Genomic DNA, 21088 nt, shown 5'->3' with positions numbered 1-21088 from the left:
GCACATCTCAGTAAATCCCATAGATTTAGAGAGATGGACTTGAACTGTCTAAAATCCATCTCTGGGCATCTCTGAGAAGGTGGACTGACCAGTTTAGGTCCCTTTGGAAAGTTCAGCTCATAATAAAAGGGCTCATACCCCTCTCTGCATAGGGGGGAGTCAATCAGCTCCCCAGGGGAAGGACACTGCTCATCTCTGCTGGGCAGGATGCAGGGACAGCACCGCTCCAGCAGCTCTCTCCGCTCTTGAAGAGTGCCCCAAAGAGCCCTCTCAGGTGCATTTGCAGCTGAAAAGGTTTGWTTTCAATGGACAAAGTGCCAGAAGAGGAGAGAAGCCAGCAGTGTCACTGCATGTGAGGTTTGTACTGATCTGATCTTCGTGTGAGTGATGCTGAAACACRCAGAGAGCACAGCCTGGGTCAGAGAGAACTACTTCAGTTCAAGCTGGGTTTGATCTCTGATCCTGGAAATGCCTGGAAACCCAGATCCACACCCAAGGCACTTAGCCTGGACCCAAAAGACACTTAAATAATCCAGAAAGTGGATATCCTAATGCAAAAGATCTTGCTAAGTCAAGAGTCGTGCCAGCAAATCCATGTGACATTTATTTATCTGAGCAGCACCAGACAGGGCTTTCCAAGGCAGAGAGGAATGCTCAGGGCTGCAGTGTCAGACTCTCCATTCAAAGCTCCCTCACAACCCACCAGGGGCTGTTTATGGTCTGGGGTCCACATCTGTCCTTGCAGGAAGCCTGAGGATGCTGGTGACCAATCAAACTAATAAATATCTTCCCTGGCTATGATGCACTGAAGTATTTAGTGCCTAATCTTGATGGCTGGCGGCTCCAAGGCCTGGCTGGGACTGTGAGGCTGAATTTTCTGATCAGGGTGAAAGCAATCTGTGTTATTAAAAAGAGCTTGAGAATCTCACATCATCATTTCTCATGGAACAAATACAATACTGGGGCAAATGCACACAACTCTGTGACCTGGGACTGCAGAGCAGACGCTCTCCATATCTGCACAAATCCATCACTTGTTGTACACAGAGCCACAGCTTATTTCCCTTCTATTCCTAGTTGGCAGATTTGTACTTTTCCAGCTAAAATCTGAGAAAGGAGTTGTGATTTCACTCTGTGAATCCCAACCTCAAAACACATGGTAGGATTTGTTTTAGAAATACTCCAGCAGGGAGGATAAATAATTGAGATAACGAACATGAGACGGTACCAGCACATCCCTGACACCCAGTCTGTCTCCGTGCTGTCTCGCTGTTCCTGTCCCAGCACATTTCTCCCTTCCCATTCCCATTCTCAGCTGGAATGCAACTGGATGGATGGAAAATTCCCATGCAGAGGAGATGTGGAAAATAACAAGCCAGACACCCTGTGCCAGCTGGGACCCCCTCAACCCTGACACAAAGGTTGGGTTCAGCCCATCCTTGGCTAAAGGCTGAGCCACCAGCACTGCCAACAGGTATCAGACTGTGCCTGAACCTCCACTTTGGGCACACCCCTGGGAGTGATGCCCTGCAGCAGTGAATGATGGCTTCAGGTACCTGGTTAACCTGGCACTCCTGCTTTTCATAATTTCAAGCCCCACAAATCTTCAAACTCCTCACTCAAATCGTAACCAGAAAGGTGTGATAACAGCCTGACACCAACAGGGCTCTAATGATTTCAGCACAGTTATCCCAGTGCCACTGTGGGCAGTAAAGAAAGAGCCAGCCCAGCTTTCACCACAGGGCTGCAGGTCAGTTTTGTGTGAAATGGCAAAGAAAGCTCCTGGCACCTCTGCCCCATTTCTCAGCTCTGACAGCTCACACTCATTTGTACACCCAGAGTCTCTGCAGAATATTAAAAGAGCTTTTAGTTTCCCTTCAGCCAGATGCTCAGTAGATATAAATTGCACAGCTCAACTGAAGTCAAGGGATCAAGGCTCTGTCTCTTTTTCTTGATGGATTGCTCCAAGATTTGTGTTTCAGAGGGGAGGTGGGGGAGGCGGCTTATAGCATATGAAAGGGGAGAGAATTCTGGAATCACAAAGCCTTTGTTTAAACAAACAAAATCTTTGCAGCCAGTTTTTTTCAAGAGCATATTTTGCTATTACAAGAAACCTCAGCCTTGCAGTGCAATGGGGTGTAGGGAAGAGTCAGGCTTGGAGACASGAGAATCACACCTGCAGCTTGTGCTTCAACCTGCTCAGCCTCCAAACAACACACTGCCCTCCTCCCAGCCTCACTTTCCTTTCAYCCATCCTTAGCTCAGTGYAAAGAACCTGCAAAGGATCCRAGGTCAAAGGATGAAAAAGGACCAWMCAGCTCAGAGCAGCCCCTGCCCCACCCCAGACACGGTTTGGGGACACTGCCCTGAAAACATCAGTGACACACAGCTCCAGCAGGTCCYGTGGGGAAAACATTTTGTCTGTCAAAGCAAGCTGAGACCAGCTTTGCTCAGCACACTCCTTCCTCCAGGACAAATTCAGAGCAATCCCTGAGCAAATCTGGAAGAAGCCAGCTGAATTCACCCAGTCAGCCACGTTTGTTTGCACAGAGGAAAGGATGAAGCTCAAAACTCCCCAGGGAAGTAGGGAGCACCATGAACTCGGTGAGCACCCATGGTCTCACACACCAGAGATGTTTGATTTGACACTCTTGAAAGGAACCACCAGACCACCGACCCCTCCATCYCCTTACTGCCACACACACACTGAGTTCAGCCAGAAAAAGAGCAGTGACACTTCCAGACATTGGCACAGAAGGAATTTCAAGTCAAATTCCACAGCAGGAATATGAACACAGATCTCCTGTGCCTGCCTAGGTGGCCCTCGGTGGGGAACAGCCAGCCTGGGCCTGCATCTCCACCTCTCTTTAATTTGTCTGATCTGACCCTTCCAGCCTTTTTACATGGTTACTGAGTTTCCTTAAGTAGTTTATGTTCTGGCCCTTTGCACAAGCTTTCGCCAGTGCTTGTGAAGGATAGCAGGCCCRAGCCATAAATCACAGCCAACCTGGGATCTGTTTTTTCAACACATTTCCTCTAATGAGAGTCAGATGTTGGCTAGATAGGTTTTATTAATGGTGCTTGTTTGGAGCAGCTCTGCTCTGAGCACTGGAGGGTGACAGCAGCCAGGAGGGGACGGACACCACTGCCAGCCAGCAGTGCCTTCTCCGAGGAGCAAAGGCTGGGAAACCAAAGATCTGGAGAGCTCTGAAAGGGAAAGGCTCCTACTCTGGCCACAGCTCCCATCCCAGGAAAGCTGGAGCAGGATCTGTTTCTGCAAGGGGAAGCTTTTGGAGWTTTGTTTGGTGTAGGATCATTGGGACTCTGTGTTTGCTGTGTGGTGTGACTGGACTGACTCACTGTGTGCATCGTAAAGCGCAGAATCACAGAATGTCCTGGGCTGGAAGGGACTCAGAGATCATCCCTGGCCCTGCACCCCAACAATCCCATCCTGTGCATCCCTCAGAGCGTTGTCCAAATGCTCTGGAGGCCTCAGGCTGTGCCCATTCCCTTGGGAGCCTGGGCAGTGCTCAGAACTCCTCCCTGATATCCACCCTAAACCTGCCCTGGCACAGCTCCAGCCATTCCCTGGCTCCTGTCCCGGTCACCACTGAGGTGACATTGGTGCCTGCCCCTCCTCTTCCCCTTGTGACAATGACAGCAGCAAGGGAAGGGCCCCAGATGGGACAGACAGGCTGAGACAGCGATCCAGGGAGGAACCAGGCATTTGGTGCCTCCTCTTCCCAACATTTCCTGTGTCCAGCTGCAGGGAAATCTGTGTCCTGGCTGACCTGCAGACATGGCATGCTCCAAGCTTGGTATTTACACACCACATCCCCTTCCAATCCCCTTGATGACCCTTTGAGGTTCCTTGCAGCTCAGACCATTCTGATATTCCCCCACAAGAATGCAGCAGAGCAGGGCTGTGTGTCAGCCATGGGGATGTGTGGAAGGCAGGAGGGAGAAGGGAGAGAGAACACCTTCTTTCTTGCCCCCTTTCTGTGCCAAAAGCCATCAAAATCCCTCAGAGCAGACAATTCCTCCAATTCCCAGGCTCAGGACCACACTGCAGAGCCCCACACGTCCCYCAGCCCGATCATCACCACAATTCAAACATCTCACACATCTGAGCTCAGAAACACTCAGAGATGGTCTCTGTGACCAAAGAGGGTTTGTTCTTTCCCACAGCTCTCACRTCAGGATTGTGCAGGCTGGAACGTTTTATTTTCACCTGGAAATGGTGAGTTAYTAGGTTGCCTATCAATATGAAACAGAACACCTCTGGAATATTTTTGCCTTTTTTACCTTCATTCCAGATAATTCACCATCTCTGCTACGAGGCCCCAGCCACTGCCAAAAATCCCCCATTTGTAATGTCTCTCATATCTCTATTGTAGCAAGCCTTAACTTCACTGGCTATCTTTAAAAAGCAGCTCAGGTTTCCTTTCTTATGAGAACTGCTATCTGATCCTTTTCCGCTTGTAAAGTGCTCATACTTCATTTTCCTGTCTACTTTTTTCTTTTCCTTCTCAAATTGGAAAAGGCTTTTGTTTTTCRTGAACAAACAATGAGTGTTTTTTCACTATCATGATATTCTGTGATTTTGAAATGTCTGTAAAAAAAAAAGCCTCAGCAAAACTGAGTGAAAAGAAAGTTTACTACAAAATTMTTTTGAAGTAACAACTACATTTGAGAGGCTACATAAAATTTGAGCAGATTGTTTCAAGTGAAAAAAAATGGGTTCCATTTTTTAAATTTTTTCAATTTTATCTCTAGGATTTTTTCTTAAAAGATTTTTCATACCTTCTGAATGAAATGTTTCAACCTTAAGTTTTGAATAGAACTTTTTTCAAATCTCACTTAAATTAAAAAGAAATTAACAAATTAAAGTCTTAAATGAAAGTAAATGGCTTCATTTGGGTCAAAGGAAAGAGTTTAGTTATTATATTGTGTTATATTATATATATGATATATATATGATATAATTATATTATATTCAAAACCTTAAAATTTTCATTTCAGATATTCCAAATTAATTTTTCTTTCCAATTTATTGGTTTTTTATTTGACAAATGAAGCCAAAAAATCTCCTTTATTCACCCAGGTCTATTCTTAAAGAGCTCACATCACTCACGTTGTTTTATTTAAAATTTCACACGTGCACGCTCCCACCCCACTCACTAATTTTATCTCTACTTGCTCCCAGACTGGGAATTTGTGCTCTTCAAAGATTTTACCTGTCCAGAATGAGTTTGCTAAAGCCTTGTTGAGTGCAGCTGCTGATCCTGGTGCTCCARGTAGTGCTGGTGGCACTGTGGCTGCTCAATAATTTTGATTTTGCACCAAACAACCCTCCCCTGGTTCACAGCCACAGCAGGGTATGGCAGCAAAGCAGAATAAAGCAAATAAAAAGACAGAAAATAAAGATACACGGGTGGGATGAACAATAGGTATCAACAAACCTCTCACAGCAAGACAGGGCTAATCTAAACTTTATTAAAATTCCCCAAATTAAAAGGAGGAAGTYCACGTGGCTTCCAGCCAGGAGGTTGAGGGCACAATGTCCACAGGGGCTGGGGAAAACATTCCTCCTACATCTGGTCCAACCCTCAATGTGCCAAAATCCCATCTCTGATCCCACTGATGCCTGACTGATAAGGCATCAGCACTATCATCGAACCACACTCATTTCTGCCTCAATCCCCGATCCATGACATGCAGAGAGACTTTGTGGGACCTGACCCCAGTGAAGGACCCAGAGAAACCCCACTGCAGCCAAAAACCATCTCACGCTGAGATGGCTCCACATCCCTCACAAATGAGACTGCTTTTCCCTGCTGGGAGGAGCAATCAGGGGGAAATGCAGTGAAAATAAAGGCAGTGTAACACGGAGTAAGGAAGCAGACAGGACAAAAGGGAATGTTTGAATCAGGCTGGCTGTGGAGTCTGCAGGGACTCCCACGATATTGGTTCTGCACCTGCATAACACAGGGCAGGGAATCTCTCACAGCCCGAGCCAAACTGAGCTGGGGCTTGTGTTTCATAAAAGCACTGCAGAGCCAGACAGCCGGGATCTCGTTAGTGAGATAACCATTGTGCAGGAAATATTGGGATTTCTGACCCCAAATCCTACCCTGTCAGTGGACCTCTCACATGGACAGACATGGGGGAAGGTGCCATGCATCAGGCCATTCATATCTCATGGTACCTCTCCACACCTTGCAAATGTTAGGAAAATTAATCCACAAGCACCAGAGGTTTATGTCCAAAAAGGAGACAGAGGAGTCCCATAACTTTATTCATGAATAAAGGGAGAGCTCATGGGCATTTCCCATGGGATCTCTCAAATTGACAGAGGACCCAGCCTCTTTTAATCCTAATTTCCCGGCCACAGTTTTCTCTCTCTTTCCCCATTGGCTGAGGTACTTGAGAGGTACAGACTCCCTGAAAAACATGATGAAACCCCCCCTTTTAACATACATTTCCCCCTTTCAATATACATCTCTGTGTCTCTTCTCTTGTAGTCTATTAACATAGTCTGGGATAAGTCAGTCAAAGGAATTCCTATGGAAATCCTTCCCATTGTTTCCTTCTATCTCCCAGTATCAGCCTTATCTTACCCCCAGAGTCAGTCTGTTTGTAAAGACACTCCATTCTCATTCCTTTCACAAACAACTCGAGAAGGAGACCAAAATCTTCCATGAGTCCCCCACAAACATCCCCCAGCTGGCAGCTGAGCATCTCCTTTTAAGCAGCTGCTTCCTGGGCCCTTCATCCCAGCAGGAGATCATTATCATTAAGCTCCCACTGATGCCTTAGGATTTTTAGTTTCTGTATTTTCACGCATTTGTATTCTTGTACTCCTCTAGTACAGTGCTAAAGCTCCTGTTCTCCCATCTTTAGACAAAACAATTCCTCTCTGAGCCTGAAATTCAAGGACACTTTGATGCCTCAGAGCCCCAAAATATGGAAACAACAGTGAATTGTGAGGAGCAAGTTTGGGGTGGTTGACATCATCACCTGAAAGAATCAGGTGGAATTGGGGAATTGAGGCCCAATATGTCAATAAGACAACTTAGAAAAGGTGAAGATCTCATGGCTCAGGGTCCATTTTGGGTGCAGCCTCAAGAGGAGGCTTTGTCTGCCCTTAATGTACCAGCAGGCCTGGATTAAAGTTGTCTGGTTTTATTCTCTTAATTTGTCTGGCCTCCATTTCAGGTGAGCTTTGTTTTAGGCATCATCACAAATCTCCTCACTGGTATCTAAACACCTCCTTTTACAGCAGCTGAGCACTTTTACCTTTTTCTGGTTGGTTACAAAGCTCTATTTCTCGCTGTTAAATGTCACACACAGTTCACATTCCCTGCAGTCTCTCCCCAGCTTCCCACACTACCCCTGCTTTGAGTTTTATTATTTGGGCTTGSAGAACTGCAGGGCAGCTCTAGGGTTGGACACGTCCTCTCTGCACAAAATCCCTGCAACCCACAAATCTGTGACACTCAGGATACTCAGTCAAGCTCCACTTGTTCCTCCTCCAGAACATTCAGCACTGCTTCCTTCAGCCAAGACAAAAAATCAGCTGAAAGATCAGTAAAGAAAACAACTGCTTGAGCCACTGAAAAGGATGGTCAGAATTCAGAAGAATTTGGCTCCCTGAGCACCAAAATACCACATTTCCATGTGCTTTCTACAGCAAATGCATAATGATGATGATGATTATTATTACCATAATGAGGATGGTGATGATTATTATTATTGCTATTGCCAGGGGCAATTTTGCAAACTTTTGATTCACCATGTCAGCCTTTCAGCTTCAGGATTACCCCACCACAGTTTGTCCCCCACTCCCTCCTYTGCACAGCCCCACACCCCTGCCCTGCACAACCCAGTGACCATCACTCTTGGGAGCTGGGCTGGAATGGTCCCAGGACATCCCTCGATGACCATTGCTCTGCCCAGTGCTGCTCATTCCTTCCTGACCTTTATCTAAATCCCCCTGAGCTCTGCAGTGCTCCTTACAGAACTAAGCAGCACAGATAGGAATCCTTCCCACATTTCTGTGGTTTTGTTCTCCAGGACACCTAGGAGCACTGGGTTTTCAGGGGACCCAGCAAATCCCTCACATCCTCTGGTCCCCGTAATGGGAAGAACAAAGTAACGTTTGCATCCCGTTGGTGAGCTCAGARCTGTGCAGAGGACTTTTTGTTTGGGTTTGTTTTCTGTTCTCTTGTTAACTTCTGGGAGAAGAAAAATTATTAAAGGGAAATTTCTGCTTGGGGTTAGCCAGGCACATTTCAATTATACCTTCAGGTTTTTAACTCTTCAAAATAGCCACTCCTCCAACTCACTGYAGATCGAAAAATCAGAGGATACCCAGAATCAAAATGTTTTCCAGGATTCCTGAATTCTGTTGKTTTAACCCAAAACTCATTGAATGCTTCCCAAACCTGGGGATCCASTCAGTGTCTGATGGGACCAAGCCCTTAATCACCATTTTTCTAYTTGCACTTTCTCTGACCTGTGATTTTGACCCACGAGCAGCACAGCATGTCCCCAGAGAGACCACACGCTGGTGGCASCTTGAGGAGCTTTATTTTGAGGTTCTGGCTGATTCCACCTTGAAACTCCCCTAAAATAATGCCTTAAATGACAAGTTTAGCCCCATGAATGCAGGCCCAGCATCCGGGGAGGTTTCTCCTGGAGCACGGCGAGTGCTGGGTAAGGCTGAGTGTCAGCCAACCTTCTCTCCCACACCTGTCACCCATGCACTCAATATTGTGTTACTCTGACAGCTGTGCAGGTTTTGACAGTGAATTCTGACCCTCCCTCTGAGCACCGATGAGGAATGGGGGTAAGAGCTGGTGACCCCAAAATGGACAAACCCAGAACAGTGCGATTTGCCTGCGATGCACTGAGCAGGAACTGGATCCCTCCAGAGACACCACCAGCCCCTCCAGTCCCACACCAGCTCACAACAGCTCAGCATCAGCAGGCACTTCCGAGCACCAGGCAGCAAAACACTGCAAATCAGCTCCGAGCAGGGCTKTGAAATGACCCAGCTCGAGCCGCAGAGGTCACCGGTGCCGGCTGCCAGGGGATGCTGCTGGCAGCAGGACTGGTTTTGGCACTTTAAAACAAGMACAGGGCCAGACTGCAGTGGGAAGCAACAGCCATAATTGTCCTGCAGCCAAAGAGCTTCTAGGTTTCCTACCCACTGAGAGTTTAGCCCCAACAGCACCATACAGAAACTCGAGGGCACTTAATCAAATCAGAGCTCTTAACTGTTCTGGTTCATCTTTCTCYATGAAATGTGTCTGCAAGACACTCTCAGCCCCTTCCTGAGAGTTAATTGYTTGAACCCAAACCATCACAGCCCACAAATCCTTTAAACTTTGAGAACTGACCTAACGCTGAGCAGCTGCCAGGCTCTCGCTCTCCCACAGCTTTTCTTATCGATAAATGGGAATTCCTGCATGTGCAACACCCAGAAATGGCACCGGGAATGCCTCAGCTTGGAGATTAGGATGTGCCAGCAAAAATGTGCTAAATGCAGCTGGAGACCAAGCAAAATGCACATTCCCACTAATCCATGGCCAGTCCCATTCCAGAGGTGTGGAGGTGCTGGAAAAGCGAACTCATGCGCTGAAAATCTCAAGGCAGGGCGCTGCAGCTCTCCTCAACGGGGGATCGCTGAGCTATCTCCGCTAGCCACGGGCAAATGAGGGCTTTAATGGTGACAATTGCATCAGAACAAAGGCAATCCCCTCTTTTAGCGCAATTAGTGCTGTGCTAAATCATCAGCAGCGAGGGAGGCACATCTGCGAGGCTCCTCCACCGCATGTGGTTCCTATTATCCTCCAGCACAATGTGCACAAACCGATGCTGTTCCACACTTACACAGCACCTCATCTGGAAATCTGAAAGCYGTTTATGAATGGTGGGCATCTGTGACATTCTACAGATGGAAATGGAGGCACAGAGGGATCGGGTAATTAGCCCCAGAGTCGCACAGTGAGTCAGCTGCGGAGCAGAGCCCGTTATTTGTTCTGCAGTAACATCTAGTGTCCAAACACAGAGGGTGGCGAGTCTTCCTCCCCAAAAACCGTGCAAGCACACCCAGAAATACCACCCATGCCTGTGTTCAGACCAAGAGTGCTGAGGAACAGTCAGAGGGAATGCACAACCTAAAGCACAGCCTCCCYAGACAGGTCTCTTCATTCTTGCGGCACAAACACCCGCAAGGAGAAGGGTTAATGTGCCTCAAAGTTTGTCTGCTTTTTCCACATCAGTTGATCKAATAAAAAAGATTGATTCTCCCCACAAATCTGGCCTCACTTTAACAAATCACTTGATTTGACACAAAGGACAGTATTCGGATAGTTTAAATTCCGCTTCACTCCCCGAAACTGAAGTTTCTAATGGGCTGAAGCCTCAGAAGCAGCCAATAGCAAAGGCCAGGCAGAGACACCCAYCTTGGGAAGGGCTGGGAGTGCCTGGGTGCAGCCAGGAGCATCTGCAGGAATATCTTTACTGCAGGGCTCAGGAGCCCACGAAAGAAGAAAAACACCCAGCCCTTCCTGCGCATTTGGGAAATCCAGCAGCAACTCAGGATTCTGAAATCCTCCCAGCAGCAAACACAGCACTGTGCTACCTGCCCACCTTTCCTGAGGCCAGATGGCTGCAGTGACAGTCCCAAAGGACTGGGGTGCAGATCACCAGGGTGAAGAAAAAGCCTCATAACCACATCCAAACAATGCTGTCTCTGCCTCGCTGCCCAACCCCACACTTCCAAAGTGTTCAACCCACATCCCAAAATCAGAGCAGCATTTGGGAGCTGAGTTACTAAAATCAAATCACAGAAGGAAGCCTTCAAACATCAGGCAACAGGAGGAATCCCAGGCCAGATTGCCAAGAAGGAGGATTCCTTCYACAGTCAAAAAAAAACTTTAAAAATCCAACCAACCTATAAATCATGAAAGGACAGAATGGTTTGGGTTGGAAAGGAACTTAAAGATTATCCATTTCCATCTCCTGCCATGAGCAGGGGACACCTTCCACTATCCCAGGGTGCTCCAAACCCCGTCCARCCTGGCCTTGGACACTTCCAGGGATCCAGGGGCAGCCACAGCTTCTCTGGGCACCCTGTGCCAGRGCCTCCCCATCCTCACAAGGTRTAATTCCTTCCCAACATCGAATCTAAACCTCTCCTCTTTGAGTTTTAAACCATTGCCCCTTGTCCTGTCACTATTTGCCTATGTAAGAAGTTCCTCTCCTTTCTATTTATAAGCCCCTTTGGAYTTTTGTGGAAGTTTCTCCATGGCTGCCCCTRGAGCTCCAATAAAGRCTCACTTTTACATCACCTCCTGTACTAAAATCATCTCAAGTTTCATTTCTAGGTTAAAAAAGGCAACACCACACAGAAGGATTGTTCTCTGTTCAGATATTGATTTTTTTCCGATCCAATAAAAACTAAGAATTTCAAGGAAGCTGTTACAGACTCCAGATGCCCTCTGGTCTCCATAGTGAGCTCAGGGAATGGTGTTGGGCACCTTCAGAGTCCCACCCAAGGGATGCAGAGCAGTAGATTTGAGGCAGATCCTTCCCAGGCTGCCCTCCCTGCCCACTTGGCTGCTTCCCACTCCTCCAGCTGTGCCTGAGACTGCAGAAAATTCCACCCTGAGGAGCCATTCCATGAGGAATCAGCAGTTCTGTGACACCCGAGGGTAGAGCACAGAGCACATCTCCGCAGAGTGTGGGCACAAGGACTGGGGCTTCTCCTAACCTGAGGCTTTACAGGAGCTTCTGGGCTGTGGGACGCAGATTTCTCTGCTGGGTTCAGCAAGGGGAGCAGTGAGAGCTCTTGTCACAGCCCTGCCTGCCCAGCCCAGCTGGGATAACTCCTCTGCTATCCCATCCTCCACAGAACCTGCTCGTGGCCACCAGATACCAAGACTCCCATGTGAATTCCTGCTCCTCACTGGTACTGACCATCACTGGAGACACATTTTGGAATTTCAAACCTTGGCTGAGGTCTTGTACCTGCACCAGATAACTTTCAAGCCACTTTTAGCACGGGTTTGGAGACAAACAGTTCATGCACCAGCAAACACAAACCAGCTTTCAATCAGTCTTGTGTGATAAACACATATTACAGTGCTGGCTTTCGCAGATATTAGAGTGTGACAAATATATATTATAATACTGGCTTTTGCACACATTAACGTAGATGTTATGTATTGTACATTATAAGGGTGATTTTGCAGAAATGATTTTGCAGACATAGTTAATGTATTTGAGGAAGTAGATATTGGCTTTCGCTAAGGCTTAGAGTTATTTTAATACTAAAAAATACTAGAGTTACTAAAAAATAACTACAGATATATTAATGCTAATGTTGGTTAAGAGTTGTTGCAATAACTGCTGTACTGAGGATGTCGAAGCCTGTTGGATGTGTTAAGAAATAACAGATGACCAAGACAAGAATAACTGCCCCTGACCACAAAGATGACTRTGAAGCAGCCCCTAAAATTTGCAAACCAGTGTGAAAAAATGTTTGAATACGTATAATTGCTTCTGATTTTGTATTTGGCTAATGCAATAGAAAGAATATCAAAGGAAGTTGTTGTTGTTGTTAGTGACTGTGCCATAGCCACGGCTGCAGCTGTGGGCCCGGCACTGTGACTTCTGCTTTATTGATTTTGTCCCCTCTTGTGCCTTATTAAATTTCTAAAAATCAAACAGAGAAGTGGGCTTTGTTTCTCACACTTTCAGCCTTTCAAACCGGCTTGCTTTTCTCAGGGGAGGCTGTTCAGAGGCACCAGCACACCCCAACACCAGTAGCTGGTGGATGCCAGCAGCTGAGGAACCTCTGTTCTCATGGAAGAACCTGCAGCTGCCAACAATGCCACAGCCGCCATCCCTCTGAGCACCCACCTCATCCAGTAACCCCATTTCTGCCTCTTCTCAGCATCCCACCCCCAAAGACTGATGGGGAGCATGAGCAGGCTGGGGAGAACAGAGTTTTAACAGCGAGGAGAGCACAGCAGATACCCTGGGACAGCCCCAGAGCATGGTGTCCTCTCTCAGACAGAGAACCAAGCAGGAAGGAGCAAGGTGCAAGCAGGATGGCCCTTCCCAGTGCCCATCAGGAACTACCTGGGCAGCTCCCAGAGAGAAGCAGGCCATTCCCAGCTCCCTCTTCCCTTCCACAGATTCTGGAGGGAAACTGAGGCAAAGAGCAGGCAGGGACTCCCGGACCCCCCCTCCCAAAAGCCTCTCCCCAGAAGCAAAGGGCACCCCAGGCTGGCACAGCCCCCCTCCCCAGGAGTGCCCCCCACTGCTCCGGGCTCTGCCTCTCGGTGGTGCCCACTTACGGTCCGGGCTGGGGAAGGACCCGCGCTGGCGGCCGGAGGAACCTGCGGGGGGAGACAAGGAATTATCACCGGGCTCCTTCACACCCTGCCCTGCCCAGTGCTGGCTCAGCAGAGGAAAAGYTCACTCAGCTTGTTGGAAAATAAACCAGTTTAAAAATTTTTATGTAATTTCAGTCAAAGATTTTGTTCACCTTTGCCCTGGGGAAGGCGCTGGAGTTCCTTTGAAGGCATTGTTCCACCAGGTGAGGGCTGAGGAGCTGAACAGCTCAACAGGGGGAGAAGCACAAATGATAAGGACCATCAGTGACCATCAGTGACCACCAGTGACCATCAGTGACCATTAGTGACCATCAAAGACCACCAGTGACCATTAGTGACCATCAATGACCATCAACAGCCATCAGTGACCATCAACAGAACATCAGCCCCAAACCTCCCCCTTGGTTGTTCAGAGACACCTGGACTGGGAAAAGACAGATAAGAAGGAGAACCTAATGAAGATCAGAGGCAAAGAAATCCAGATCCAACAGGAACCCAAATATTGAGAACTGAGCAACTTTGGACCAATGAACATTGAACCAATRGAGTTCTCTGGGGTTTGACTGKATAAAGTYTGGGGRAAATCTTRTAAAATYCATGTGCCRTGGAATGATTCTCTCTGCACACCTGGGCTGTGTGTGGATGAAATTATTTCAGTGGCACATTCTGGCCAAAATACAAAATAAAGTAATGCCTTGACTCCCTAACATTAAAAATGTTGTTGGAGAGCTGTTGTTTYCCCCACAGTTTTGGTGACAAGCTGATGGAGCAAAACCTTGGAGAGGACTGGAAGCTTCTCTGCTGCCCAAGCACGGCACCCCTGGCATGCCCAGCACACACCCAGGGAGAAAAGGGGGTAAAACAGCCCCTGCCACCTCTGCAGAGCGTGCTTCCACGAAATAGAGCCTCAGACAAACCTCCTGAGGGGCACGGGCTGTGGCATCCCTGCTGGCTGAGGGTGAAAGGGGCTGGGACTGGATCTGGGGTGGGTTTTTGGGATAACGGCATCCCTGCTTCCATCGTGCACGGTGGGGAAAAAACAGTCCCGGGTGCAAGGAGAGAGAGCAGCTGCTGTGGCTTTGGCTGAGCCCCGGGGAGGAGAGCCCAGCACCTTCCCAGCAGCTAAAAATGAGCTTTGTGACAACGAGAAGAGTCAAGGTGAGGAGAGGCCTTTAGCAGCATGGGCACAGCAACAACTCCAAATGCTTAGAAAAACAGAGCACACTTCAGAGGGGGTGTCTGCCCCACAGCTTGTCACTGGGTTGGTTACCTTCCCTCTACAGTCTTTTTCTGTTTCCAAATGTAAAACCAGAGATGATGACTCCAACTGCCTTTMTAACCAGCCTGAAGTCTGTGAAGACCTAATTATTAAAGCCTGTGAACCACAAAGCACTTTCATCTGGAAAGCACCATATATGAGCAAATTGGTATCTGTGTTTGGTGAATAAAAGGGCAATAAAAGGAACAAGAAAAATGCAAAACAAGCTGAGAAAAATAATTGTCTGAGTGTGAAAAACTTCCYAGCATTGGAGGGTGATGGTCCCACTGAAGTGATGGATATTAGTCATGATCAGCTCACAAAAAAACATCTTGAAGATACTAACTGCAAACAACTGTTACAAGAGTTTACAAGAATGTGTTTGTTGTACCACTGTCTAGAAACATCACATTAAAACCAACCAAACAAGATCAGATGATTGCTTTGAATGTGTTTTTTGTTAGTTTGGAGTCCTGGATGTTTCTGTGAAATGCCTGGGAAGCTGAGCAGCCAATTTACTCACGGTCCTCCTGCTCATCCTCACTGTGAGGAACGGGAGATGCTGGTCAGCTTTCACCAGTGCAAATCTGTACAATGTCTGGAGCTGCTCAGGACCCTCAAAGAGTCACTGAAGCCCACACACATTTCTTGGGAGGAGTGATGCTCTAATATTCCTCCAGCTCTGCCGTGTCACTCAAGCTTCAAAGCACACAGGCAGTGATAAGGGGCTGAGTCCACTCCCACAGTCAAATTCCCCCTAAATATATTTTTGAGGGAAATAAATGGAGACTCGACTGGTCTAGTGACTCCCAGGAGATGTTTCATAATGTTGGGCAAGCCTGGGACATGTGGATGGACAAAAAAACTGCCTGGAATCAGAGCGTAAGGTTGAGTTTGTGCTGAACTGGGGGTGTTTGCCCAGGTGGGAATTCCTTCTTGGTACAGCTCTACAAATGTTTTAAAAATATTAAAGGAAAAAAATAAAGAAGAAAACAGTTACAGCAGCACAGGTCCTCTGTGACAAAAAAACAGCACTGTCTTACTCCTTTTTCCTTACTGAAATCATGTCTCAGCAGGACCTGACCCCAAGACCCTCACAGGATCACCAGTGTGGGGAATGTTTTCAGCAAGTTTAATCCAAGATTTGGGATTCAATGATGCTCATTCAGCAAGGACATGGTAAATCAGAACCCCACGGGGATTTGCCATAAATTCCTGCCATGGTTTTTGTCAGATGAGCCAGCACAGGCTGTGCTGCCCTGCTCACAGCCCTTCTCCTGCCACCAGCTCAAGGCAGCAGTGTGTGCCATGAGGAAATGCTGTGGGAATGAGGTGATGGCCCCGCTGCAGCCTTTCCTGCATCCCCAGCTGGCTCCAAGCCATGTCAACTCCTGCTGCAGCCCCATCTATGGCTCCAGGAGGGGTGTGGGACACTCCTAGGACACGGCAGCCTGGCTGCATCACACAGTCACATAAGTACAAACACAGAAAATATGACATTTATTGAGTGAGACCTTCCTGTGGCATGGCCAGGACCATTTTGCAGCAGAAGCTACGCAGGGCAGTCCCAGCCTGGCACAGAAACCTCCCCCTGATGCTCCAGCTCCTGTCAGATGTGATGGGTGGATAAATCTTCTTTTTACAGGTCTGCCTTAAGACTGCACCAAGCCACAGCAATGCCCTGCTTCACAGAAATCCAACCCACCCTGCTCCCTGTCCTGGCTGCAGCAGACACAGCATTCCAGGGTTTGGGATGCAGCCTGGCACCTTCCCCTCCTCCCAAAACAGCTGCTGGGGAAATGCACATTCTTCTCCTCTGGGAGGAGGCAGAGCAAAGCTCCCTCACGCAGGTCAGATACCAGCATAGGCCAAATCTCAAAAAGCCTCAGAACTGGTTACCCTGGGTCAAAGAGCTACCCTCCTGCCAGGGAAGGGCACATCAGCTGCAGGAGGAGTGCAGAGAAACAACAATCAAGCTTCACATTTTAACCCAGAGCAGCCTGAGGAGCTGCACCAGTGCAGCACATGGATTATGGAAGGGAAGGAAATTCATCTTGTCTTCCACATTTGAGGAGGTAACATAACCAAGCCCATCCTGCAGGAGATTTCTGGGAATGGGTGGGCACAGAAAACAGCAAGGCAAGAAGCCTCTTTGGTGCTGGAAGCCCTGCACCACTACAGAGCACCCACACTACCTGCAAGCCAGAACAAAATGCTCAAAACCACATGGTTTTGCACTCTTAACCAAATAATAGAATAATCACTAGGCAATAAATTTTCTTTCATCATTCAACCATTAAGAGCAACTTCAAACCACCGAGTTCTGCTTCTACTTTGAGAAGGAAAGACTCCAGTTTAGCCCTTTCCAGCTGAAATGAGATAAATGTTTAATGCCTTCTGCAAGATCTGCAGAGTCAACAAAAACACCAAAGGCCAAATCCAGAGGGATTAACTAACTCAGGATCCATCTAGAGTTAGACAGCACCCACAGCAAGCACAGAAAGTGTCTCCCTTTGCACAACAGTGTCTGGTCAATGACTTTAAAGAAAATGTTCTGTAATAGCAAGGAGAAAGAAAAAAACTAAATCTCAAAAACTGCAACAGAAAGGCCAGTCAAAGGTGGAAATGTATTCCACAGCCCTGTGCAGAGAATCCATTTCTGGACATCTGCCTAAAACTCTGCATCCGCCTTGTGCTGGCTCAACCCCCACTGCTCTTGGCAGGTGAGATAGAAAATTGGTTATAAAATGAGCTCTATATTTTATAAGTTTCATAAACATTTTTTTTAAAAAAARTGGAATATGAGGTATTCTCAGAGATTCTGTGCCAGAGAGTAATGTGGTCTAACTTGGAAACAGAGTTACCACCTGTTCATGGCAACTGCTCTTTTAATCTCCATTTCTGTTTTATGAGCTGACCAACACTATTTTATTAGCTGACAATTAGTTTAGGTTGATTTAATTAAGCAAAATTGAGTACAATCTCTCTTTCTTCCAGGGCAAACGTTCTGCAGGATTAGGGGTATGAGCAACTTGGAACCTGTATCAATAAAGCTAAATTCTACTTTTTTTTTTGTTGAAAACAATCACATGACTGTCAGAGTAAATATGTCAGTGGACACAGAGATGTTCTAGGCGTTCTAAGAGAAAAAGAGATGTTATGAGAGAAAAAGAGATGTTCCGAGAAGAAAAGAGATGTTCTAAGAGAAAAAGAGATGCTCCAGGAGGAGAAGAGATGTTCTAAGAGAAAAGGAGATGTTCTAATAGAAAAGGAGATGTTCTAAGGGAAAAAGGCAGGATCTGACTGCTTGGCGAAAACCAGAAGTGATAGTTTGACACCAGCATTGGTGCTTAACTGGTTTGAGTTGCCACCTTTGCTTTTAGAATGAGTGTCKGCACCTCACTGATGGACACTGCACCAGATATGAAGGAGACAGATGAAAAATGACCCAATCTGAAAATAYTAATTGATTATTTTTCAAGGAGATYAATTCCTTAAACCAYCACATGTGTGACAGTGGAACAGACAGGATGGGAGTAAGAACAGGCACATGGAAGGGAATTTGAGCTGAAAGTGGCCCACTGAACTGATGCAAGGATGATGGCATTGCCTGCCACTRTCACARYTGGTGCTGCATCYAAAGCTTGAAGCTGATGACAAAAWTCTGTTGGTATCAGCAGAAGRTCATCTGCATCTTGAAGAGATGTCTCCAAAATGGATGTWGCACAGGGAGCAAAGAAAATTTTTCTGTCAGTTCTTGTGTGGGCAAATCCCCTCATGAACCAACATTTGGGCTGAAGAGCCACATGTCTGCTGTGTGAGCCAGCATGGGGTAAAAACCTCAGCTTTGACATCTCTTTGGGTTTGGCTTCGCTTGTTGCTGCAACTGTTTTCTTCTTTATTTTTTTTCTTCTTTACTTTTTCTTCTTTATTTTTTCTTCTTTATTTCTTTCCCCTTAATATTTTTTTATAACATTTGCAGACCTGTACCAAGAAGGAATTCCCACCAGGGCAAACCCCCCCAGATCAGCACAAACTCCACATTTCACACGGGCAGGAGCTTTAGCTGCCAGTCAGCCTCAGGCTGAGAGGATTTAGCCTTCTTCAGATAGGTTGCACAGATGTTTATGTTTRGCTCATTCTAAAGATTCAAAGCAATAATTGACCAAAATCAGCAGCCTTTAGAGTGCCAGCCCTCACCAAGACAAGCTTGAGGGAAATATTTAAAGATGAACATTCTCAGGTCACAATTCTTTGAATCCCACCTTGCAACAAGGCAGGACCCGGTGGTTAATTCCACGTGCAGAGCTTGCAGTAGAGGTTGTGGCCACAACTMAGCCCTGGAGGATTGACAAAAATGACTGTAACAGTAGTAGAGRCTCGGGTGCAGCTCAGTGCAGACAATTTCACAGTCAAATGGCTCGTCTGTAAGATATATGCTGCCTTTGACACTCACTGAGCCTTGAAAAGTGAGCCACCACCATCAGTTATAACTCCCTGGCAAGGAAAGCCCTAATAATTCTGACTAATTGTCRTGGCAAGTTACCCTGATTGCAAATTTGACAGTTATAAAAATCCAATTTTGGAATTCCAAACAGGCCAGGAACATAATTAGGATCTACATTTTAACACCCTCTTGATCAATGGCGRAGTAATGGGGACCCTTCCAAGGGCTTTGTTTTGAAATGAATGGCGCCTTATTGATGAAACAGYTTGGACCCAAACCAGAAATTAAATTGAAAGTTTAAACAATGCAGCTGTATTTTATCATCCTGTATTGTCAAGCTTTAACGAAAATAGCTCCTAAACAGAGCCACATGTTTTGCCTGTTGCCCAAAAATTGAAGGTGTATTTTAAAACCCTTTCCTAAGCTSCAGGATGCCAAGATTTTTCAGCTAGAAGTTATTATTAGGACACAACAGTATTTCATATGAGTCCTGACAATGGTTTTGTATGGTTTCTGTAAAAGCAGCTTCATTTTTTACACCGGAGATGGCTCAGATGAGTGACGCTTCAAAAAAATTGAACCTCTGTTATGTATTTCTGCTTGTTCCACATACATGTGATAAAGGTAAAAATAAAACCACTTTTCAATCACCACAACAACCAATACAGGGAGTGCAAGTGGGATTTCCCCTCATCCTATATTTCATTAATRAACATTGTCAGCTGCCTTCRAATCCCTGGAGCTGGAGACAGATTTACTGAGGGTCTGTCGGGTGTTTCAGTGTCACTGCAAAACCTGCAGCCAGCTCTTACTTTTAGGGTTATCTCTTGCCTTTAAGGATTAAGATATGATTTTAAAAWCCCACTTGTTAGTTACAACACTCCAAGAACCAGATCTTCGAATTTTTTCTAGCAAATTGGTCAAGATACAGGAGACTGAAAATGTATAATGGGACTTAGTCCTTTTAATATCCAAGGATGGATTTGTACAGCTGGAAAATTAGGGGAAAACTCTGGGTTTTGGCTAGAAAATAGCCTAGAGGATTTTAGGGGATGCAACTCACACAAATTAAATGGGATTCTAGCTCATTTATTTATTGGAGTATAGCATTGCAGTAAGATGGCAAGACCCAGTTCCACACCAAGCAAAAACCAGCTGAAAACCAAAGARTGCATTAAATCCTACCAGCCTTTCCCATAAAAGTTTAAGTGCTCAATCTCAGTTTTGAATATCCTTAATCCCAAAAACAAGACCAAAAAGGAGCTCCAGGGCTGTAACCCTCTGATGGAATAGGTTCAACGGGTCACCCCTCCCACGTGCTCCAAGGATGAGGTATTTTAGCTGAATCTCTGGTAACCTTTAACTGGATCTCTGAGGGAGACTGAAGAGGGGGGCACAGAGCTTTCATCTCGGTCCACTGGTTGGAGGAAAGGAGAAGAGACCAGAAAAGATGAAAAAGCTGAGAACAAAGAGGTGGGTGCGGTGCCTGCAGACCCCCTGCAGCGGGATGAACGCATCTGTGCGAGCCCGAGGTCAGACCAGTGCCTCTGACATTGCTGCTCTGCAGGTCTGGGTGTCCTTTACCTTCCTGTACAGCCCAGGCTGTCCAACAGCACGAGGAACAGTTTTTCCAGAGGTTTCCATGGAGAGCTGTGAGTGGACATTGTGTGCCGGCACCGACAGCCAGTGCCATGGGAAGGGYGGTGGGAGCTCTGGGCAGCAGCCCCTGTGCCCAGCCCCAAGGCAGAACTCCCCCAGGACTGGGATTTAGGCATTTTCTCCACAGGGAATGGTGCTAACAGAGGGACACAGCTGCCATTCCAGGCTCACTGAGCAGCTCCAACACCACATGGCGACACATCAGCACCTGCTGCACCTGCCAGGCACACAAATCAGGCAGGGATGCTCAGCCTCTGCAGATATCCCTCCTTCTGCCTCCTCCTACTCCACCCTCCCTCCTCTGAGGGGAGC

At 46.9% G+C, this 21088-nt stretch overlaps 1 protein-coding gene across 1 annotated transcript in view; it reads right to left on the bottom strand.

Annotated features, from left to right (window-relative positions):
• Positions 1-13415, bottom strand: part of LOC130577763 (collagen alpha-1(XXVI) chain-like) — a gene marked incomplete at its 5' end in the record, with an annotated part of 58476 nt that extends 45061 nt beyond the window's left edge. The window contains one exon of the mRNA XM_057373349.1: positions 13374-13415. Within this exon, the coding sequence (XP_057229332.1) occupies positions 13374-13415 (42 nt within the window). The remainder of the gene's footprint in view (positions 1-13373) is intronic.
• Positions 13416-21088: the final 7673 nt, after the last annotated feature.

Source organism: Malurus melanocephalus, unplaced genomic scaffold, assembly GCF_030028575.1.
Source record: "Malurus melanocephalus ecotype Western Australia unplaced genomic scaffold, MMel_1.1 scaffold_193, whole genome shotgun sequence".
In the NCBI taxonomy this organism is placed as follows: domain Eukaryota; kingdom Metazoa; phylum Chordata; class Aves; order Passeriformes; family Maluridae; genus Malurus; species Malurus melanocephalus.
This window is presented reverse-complemented; position numbering and strand designations above follow the sequence as displayed.